General features: G+C 54.6%; 1 protein-coding gene across 1 annotated transcript; it reads left to right on the forward strand.

Annotated features, from left to right (window-relative positions):
* Positions 1–1,334: 1,334 nt before the first annotated feature.
* MLN (motilin) lies at positions 1,335–7,582 on the forward strand. Its single transcript, XM_036887075.2, has 4 exons — positions 1,335–1,500; positions 3,303–3,413; positions 6,662–6,770; positions 7,470–7,582. The coding sequence occupies exons 1-4, from the start codon at positions 1,384–1,386 to the stop codon at positions 7,478–7,480; spliced, it is 348 nt and encodes a 115-aa protein (XP_036742970.2). The 5' UTR covers positions 1,335–1,383; the 3' UTR covers positions 7,481–7,582.
* Positions 7,583–7,613: the final 31 nt, after the last annotated feature.

Raw genomic sequence — 7,613 nt, forward strand, 5'->3', positions numbered from 1 at the left:
GGGCTGTGAGAGCCCCCACTTGGCCCCCAGGAGACTTTTATCTGAAACCCTGTAGTTAGCCCCAGCCCTGCTGCAGCAGAGGCAGCCACTGGTCTCCCACCCTGCTCTGAGGGCCGGTTCCTGTGCTCAGCTGCCCACCCAGCACAGGAACGTTGGTATCCGCCATAGGTCCCACAGGCCTGCCTCCTCCCATACCCTTCTCCACCTTCTGGGGACAGAGGCAATATGGAGTCGGGTATTGACACAAGCACCAGGCTTCAAAAGGCCAGGATTCCAGCCCCCACTGCCTTTGAATGAGCCCCTCCATCTCCCCCAAGGCTCCTCCCCTCCCCAGAGAGCACCTGCTCCCAGGTGGGCATGAGGATAGATGGGAGCAGGCTTGGAATGGGGCACCATGCACTTGTGTAAGGAATCAATTGAGGCTGGCACCTAGCAGGCAGTGCCCCCCCAACAGCGGGACCATCTTGACCCCAACCAACGTCTGCCCAGTTGCACCCTGCTTCTCAAGTCCCTGAACTTCTGAAGTCACCACAGCCTCTGTTCCTGACAGGTCTCTGCAGCCCAGCTTCCTGTCCACTATTCCAGACATACCCACTCCCTGGCATATGCATGCTGGCACCCCTCCCACATTCTGAGTGTACGTGTGGTGGGTGCCTTGCAGGGAAGAGGTGCCCTCCCTATCATTTCTGGATGGTGACCAACAGGCAGCTAGCTGGAGCTGGCGAAGGGCTTGTTCCAGAGCCAGCGCTGGCCCCAGCTGGGCGAAAAGCCCACCCTCAGCTCTCAGATGCTGCTCCACGCTGAACGTTTCCATCTGGCTCTGCCTCCACATAAGCAGAGTCCCAGCCTCTTCCTTCCTAGATCCAGGGCCTTGGCCTGGTACCCCCAAGTACAGCTGGGCTCATCTGGGCCTCAGTCTGTCTCTTTTGCCATCCCAACAGGGTCAGGAAGCACGGAGGGCTCCCTGGATCTTGGGGCATAGTTCTGTTGGTCATCTTGGAGTTTTTCCTCTGAGACATAAAGAAAATGTCTTTCCTTCCCTTTCATGAGCCCAGCTGAGCCCAGAAGATCTCACCTGTAACAAAGAGAAGGACTGACAAGTGGAATGATTCTTCCCTGGTGTGCGGTGGGGGGCTGGGGGGCCTCTCCTCGGCACTTGGTCAGCTCTCGTGGCTCTGGGGCAGAGAAGGAGCTCTGAGTCATTTGGTAAAGCCCCACACCCAGCCCAAGTCCAGAGAGGCTCAGCAACTTGCTCCAGGTCACACAGCTCCAGGAGGGGTGTGGACCAGAGCTAAGGCCCCTGCCTGCAGTGCAGCAGTCTGCCGCTGTGCCCTAAAGCCCTAAACGTGGTGTGAGGACCTTCTCTTGTTGTCCAGCTCCAAGATGGTGTCCCGCAAGGCCGTGGCTGCCCTGCTGGTGGTGCATGTGGCCACCACGCTGGCCTCCCAGACAGAAGCTTTCGTTCCCTTCTTTACCTACAGCGAACTCCAGAGGATGCAGGTGAGAAATCCCCTGAGCCGTCACAACATGGCTGAGGTGACTCACAACATGGCTTAGCACTGAAGTGGTGTTAACCTCTCTAAGGCATACGTGTTCCTTTCGTAAACCCATGTCTGATCAGCTATGCTAGGGACACCAAGGAGAGCGTGAAGAACCAGGACCCAAGATAACCCCAAACTCCAGCTGTGTCCCTGGCCACCTTAACTCCTCACCAGCCCCACTCAAAGGTAACAGGGGCTCCCACGAATGACATCTTTTCCCGGCCCTACCCATCCTTCTGAGGAAATTTTCAATCAACAAGCCAATAAATGTTTGCTGAGCAACAGTACAAAGGGCCACCCTAGGTGAGAGGCCAGACATATGAGGAAATCTAAGAGCCTCCTGTCTTCAAGGCTCAGGAACCAAGATACAAACATGGGAAAAATTCACTAACAATAGAAAATGAAAGGGAGATGTCACAAGGTAGGACATGATTAATTGCCCAATAAGTGATGCTGATGGCTGGTGCTGAGTTCAGAGGAGGGAGAAATCACCGGGGCTGGTGTGTTCAGAAGTTTGCAGGGAAAAGGTGAAACTGGAGCTGGGAACCTTGAGAGAGGGAGGGAAGAATTGGTGGGAGCAAATGTCCAGAGTGGGAAAGAACGTACCTTTCCATGGAAAGCGGCCAAAGCTTGCTCTTCAGAGCCCAGAAGAAAGCAAGGCAGGTTTAACAGAACTCAGGCAGAGGGGCCTAAGGAAACCTGTCCATCTGGATCTGCCTTCCTGTGCCTGTTACTTTAGACATCAAGGGGTTCTGAGTGTCTAGTGCAGACATTTGTTTCCCTAGATGAAGAAAGGGGACTTTCATATCCCACGTGTCTGAGGCTGAGGCTCTAATATGGTCAAATACATGAGTTAGGGCTTGGGAGGTCACGTGGCCCAGTGCTTCAGCCTTTGTATGTACCTACTCTGTCCAGGGCAGGTTTCCATATACCATCACAGCGTCCTTTACAGAGGCATAGCTGAAGTCAGCTCCCCTTCTTCAGGGACAGCCATGGAAACGTGGAGATCGATGGGCCCCTCAACACACCTTCTTCCACCATTGGCTCCCTCTCCAAAAGAGATGTCCAGTTGTTCTCGAATCACCATGTCTCAGGGCAGGCCCAGAGCTGACTCCCAAGAGTGTCCACTAGAGAAACCAGAGGAATGAGGTGTGTCTGACCTCAGCGCTCAGGGACTGGCAAGCAGGATGCTGGACACTCACAGTCAAACTCAGAAGACAATAAACTAGCAAACTGGCAAGCAAAGGAACTGTATTAATCTGCTCTGTAGTTTTGCTCCTGGTAATTGCCAGGCACCAGGATTTTTATGAAGAAGCTGAAAACTCCTTCCTCCATAATTCATCTCCCTGTCTCATCTCTTATAAATCACCTCCCAGGGACTCCAGTTTCTGGGCCACCGCATGGCGCCCTCCCAAACAAGGCTGTCTTGCCACTTTTTTCATAGGCTCTCTGCTAAGAAAAACACATTTTCACACTTAATATGCATGAAGGGCAGCCATTATTTTCAGCATTTTAACTTAATTAACAGTAACAATCTGGCTATAATGTTTTAACTACAAAGAAACGATTCCTCTTCAAATTGACTTCTTGGTGGGCAACACCAAGGGCCATTCATGGGCCACTGGGTGTCTGATACTATTGTGCACAGACACCTGGGGGGAAAGGGTTCTTTTGGCCCAAGAACTCAGGCCACTTAGCACCTGGGCAGAGGCAGGCAACCTGGTGGTTGAGGTTTTGTGCAATTTTATGCTTTGCCCCTAGGAAAAGGAGCAGAACAGAGGGCAAAAGAAATCCCTGAGTGTACAGGAGAGGCCTGAGGAAGTGGATCCTCTTAACCCTGTGGAGCCCCAAGAGGGAGAAAGAGTTATCAAGGTGAGCAGACAGGGGGAAATGCAGAGAAATCTGGTGGGATGATGGTTCCCCTGGCCAGCCACAGAACATGCGAGGATATGGCAGTGAACCAGATATCTGGGCAACAAGCTCCATCCTAGGAGAGACAGACAGACACCAATAAACTATTTTAGGCACCAAATAAGTAGGAAGACAGAGAGTGAGAAGGTGGGGCCTGGGGGCACTGCTTTGGCTGGGGAGGAATCGGGGAGGGCCCCTTGGAGGAAGTGACATTTGATTTGAAACCTGAATGATGAGAAGGAGCCCACCCCAACTCTCAACCCTGTGCAAATAGCTAGAGCAAGAACATCCTATAAGGAACAGTGAGTGCAAAGGCCCTGCTCAGAAAGCACATGGTAGGTTTGAGGCCCTCAAGGCCAGAGTGTACTGAGAGAGGGCAAGAGGTCAGCAGGGCCTGGTGGGCCAGGCAGGATGTCTGGGAGGCCACTGGAGGTTCAAAGTAGGGAAGTCACCTGATCCAACTTAGAAAGATCTGGGGCAGCACAAGTGGAGTCAGGAGACCATTCAAGAGGCAGTTGCAGTTCTCAGGAGAGAGATGACAAGGGTGCCAGTCTGGGCAGGAACCCAGGAGGTGGCTTCAGCACCCAGACCCAGGGCTGGGGCCTTCAGAGCTGAGTCAGGATGCACAGATTGTAGGGGCTGAGGAAAGCCTGAGCTTGCCTAGCCCAGCTCTTTAATTTCACACTCATTTATTCAGGCAATGAAAATTTACAGAGCCCCCGCTATGTGTGAGGCACGGTTCCAGGCCCTGGAAGAGAGTGGTGAACAAAACAGACAAATCCTCTGCCTTGTGGAGCTTACTCTCCAGCAGGGGCCCAGACACAGGATACCAAAAGGACTGGCAAACAGACCACAGGCAGGATAAATAAGCAGACTTGACAGTATGGCAGGTAGAGATACAAGGAGGAAAATAAGGCAGGATTGCAATTTTAAACAGGAGATCAGAGCAGGCTTCCCAGGTAGATGGTACTAGTGCGAAGACCTGAAGAGAGCAAGGGCGTGGCCCTTAGGCTGTCTGGGGTAGGAGCCTTCCAGGCAGAAGGCACAGTTGGTGCAGAGGCCCCGAGGTAGGTGTGGGCCTGGTGCTTTCAGAGAGCAGTGGGGAGCCTGGAGTGGCTGGAGCAGAAGGAGCTGGGGGACAGCGGAGAGTAGAAGGTGAGGTCAGACTGTAGGCTTCATAAGCCATTGTTTGGACTTTGCTTTTTCTCTGCTGAGGTGGGAGCCCTTGGGAGCTTTTGAGCAGAGGAGGGGCATGATACATTCACATTTAAGAGTCTCCCCAGCTCGTGTGTTGAGAACTGACTGAAGGAGCAAAGGCAGAATTACAGAGACCACTGAGGAGGCTGCTGCAGCGTGTCGGAGAGCGTGGTGCAGCCCAGGGAGCAGTGGAGGAGGCAGGGCAGAGTGGTCAGATTCTGGAATGTGGAGGTAGAAGCCCCACAGGATAAGTGAAAGATGGATATAGTATGTGAAGAAAGAGAAAAGCAGAAGCTGACTTCAAGGAAGATTTGTCACTTCCTGAGATGCTGAAGATGGTTGGCTACAGGATGGCGGGAGGAAGATCAGGAGGTCCTACTGGACCTGTGAACTGTCGGGTGCCTGTTGGGCATCCAGGTAGAGATGTGGCACAGGCTGGTGGATATACAAGTCTGGACTTTAGGAGAGATTAGGGCTGGAGACCAGGATGTAGGAGACATCAGTGACTAGATGGAATTTGAAGCTGGAACAGGGTCAGATCCTTGAGTTAGGAGGTGTGGCCAGAGAAGGAAGAAGTCGCAGGACTCAGCATGAGGCATGTGTCTGTAAAGGGGCCTGGGAGGGTGGGAATTGATATCCAGAGAGAGGAGGGCCTTGCCAAGGTCACACGGTAATCAGGGCAGAGCGGAGCCAGACTCAGTGCCTCCTGCTTCCCATGGGACACTGGCCAGTGGTCCTTCTAGCCCCTTGGGGCGTCCCAACATGCTGTCCATAAACAGTGAGGTAGAACATGTGGCCCAGAGAGTGACCTCGGTGCTGTCACCACCCTGAGTGGAGAGGGAGGGGTGCTTCCTCCCTTCCCAGAGACTCCTTGGGCTCTCGGGGAGGGAGCTGGGGGAGCCCTTCAGCTGGACAAGGGGAGCTCGCTCAGAGCTGCCCTCTATTTGCCCCTGAGGCAGAGTTAAGGCGCTAATGCCAAGGGCTCCATGGGACATGCTGACACCTCAGGGAGATTTGTGAGGAGAAACCCCTTGTCCCCTTTCCTTCTCCCTAGGGCCAATGACATACAGGCCAGGAGGTCCTTTCCGGATCACCCAGTCCTGCCTTCTCATCTTAAAGCCAGGAAATTGAGGCCTAGAGAGAGGCATACCCACAGCAAGGGGAGGGCAGAGGCGGGGCTAGAACCCAGCCCCACAGAGACGTGTCCCTGGGTGCCCTTCCAGCAACCCAAGCCCTTTTCCCACCCCTGGGGAGTCAGGTGGGAGGTGGTGGAGTGGGCCCGGGACTCCATCTCGGTTCTCCCGGGAGGCAGGGAATCTCTGAGCCTGCCAGCTGATTTGTGCAGCGAGCCCACTGAACCAGGAAGCTTGGGGCTCACAGCACCCCTGGCTCTGCCACAGCAGCCTCTGGTGGTGGCGAGCCTCCAGACAGCTCCTCTAGGGCCTCACCTGTGTCCCCGCAGCACTAGAGAAAATGCGGCCTGTTGGTCATGCGCACAGACCCTGGAGCCAGACCCCTGGGTGAAATTCTTCTCCCTGTGCTACTTAGGACCTGTGTGGTCTTGGGCAAGTTATTTGAACCCCTTGGTCCTCAGTTTCTTTATCTGCAAAGGGGGACACTAATAGTCTGTACAGCATAGTCACTGAGAGGCTCAGTGTATGTAAAGCATTTAGAATGATGCCTGCCTGTGGCAAGGTGCCAGTCAGAAGGGGAAATGACGTGAAAAGCTGGGGGTCTCCTGCCAGCCCCACCCTCCTGTCCCAGCTTCTACACCAGGGTAGCTTGCTGATACTCCAGTCCCAGGTCTCAGCGACTTCCAGGGCCCGGCCCCCTGTTAGAATTGGGGTAAGTGCCAGAATTTCCAGCCGGCCCTAGAAGCCCAGAGGATGGGGTAGCGTGGGGCCAGCAGGGTGGCATGGCTCCACCAGTCCCTCCTTCACCTGTAAGGCAACCAGGGGTTAATGGCGCTCTCCGTGCCTCTCCCTTCTTGTTAACTCTGCCTTATTTCACAGCTGACTGCTCCCATGGAAATTGGAATGAGGATGAACTCCAGGCAGCTGGAAAAGTACCGGTCCGCCCTGGGAGGGCTGCTGAACGAGGTGCTGCTGTCCACCCAGAACGGTACGTGAGGGCGGGCGCCCTGCAGCTGGGGCCTGGCTGGCACCCACCTGTTTTCCAAGCAGCTGAGCAGGGGTGGGGACGGCAATTTGTTTTTCTGCTTTGCACTTGAGAACCTGAAGCCGTCTTCTTCCACAAGCGGGGCAGGCCCAGTGGCTGCTGGTGGCCCAGGAGGCCCAAGTCCCTAGTCAGGGGCACTCTAGGCCCTGCCTCAAAGGCAAAGGGCCACAACAAATGACACCCCCCATCCCCCGGAACTTTCCCACTCCAGGAATGTTCATTCCCTCTCCAAACGCCACTGAGGCTGGTGGTTACTCTGAAGGAAACCCTGGGGGCAATCTGGCCACAAAAGCCTGCATTTTCTCATTTGTTCTGCAAACTGAAGTCCTGAGCCCCATTTGGCCTTGCCCTGTGCCTGGGTTACTTGTGCAAAGATAGGACTCATCTGACAAACAGCCACTAATTACTTCGCCTAGTCCCCGGGAGGAGAGGAGCCAGGCAGGGAGGAAGTGCTGGGGGTGGAGGAACCAGGAGGTTAACTAACTTGGCCCAGGCTGCAGTGAAAGCTGGAGGCAGCGCCCCAGACTCCCCACCAGATCGGCCCCTCCTCCCTCGGACCTGCAGGCAGGTTTGGAAGGTGGTTTCATAAGCGGACCTGCTGATGCTGAGGAACTGCCAAGACCTCCTTTGCTTTTCCTCCAGAGACCAAGTGATGCCCACTCCAGGGAGAAGACGGACTAACCAGGAGCCCCCTCCCATTTGAGGGAGGCCTGGAAACCTGTGGTCCATCCACTGCATTTAGAAGGAAAACACCCTCCAGCAAATAAAGCATGAAACATACAGAAA

This window comes from Manis pentadactyla, chromosome 16 (assembly GCF_030020395.1).
Source record: "Manis pentadactyla isolate mManPen7 chromosome 16, mManPen7.hap1, whole genome shotgun sequence".
Lineage (NCBI taxonomy): Eukaryota > Metazoa > Chordata > Mammalia > Pholidota > Manidae > Manis > Manis pentadactyla.

Excerpts from the sequence above, each read along its gene's own strand:
- MLN (XM_036887075.2), top strand. The coding sequence starts at position 1,384 with ATGGTGTCCCGCAAGGCCGTGGCTGCCCTGCTGGTGGTGCATGTGGCC. Across the intron at positions 1,501-3,302 it reads GCGAACTCCAGAGGATGCAG|GAAAAGGAGCAGAACAGAGG; the intron begins GTGAGAAATCCC and ends CTTTGCCCCTAG. Across the intron at positions 3,414-6,661 it reads AGGGAGAAAGAGTTATCAAG|CTGACTGCTCCCATGGAAAT; the intron begins GTGAGCAGACAG and ends CTTATTTCACAG.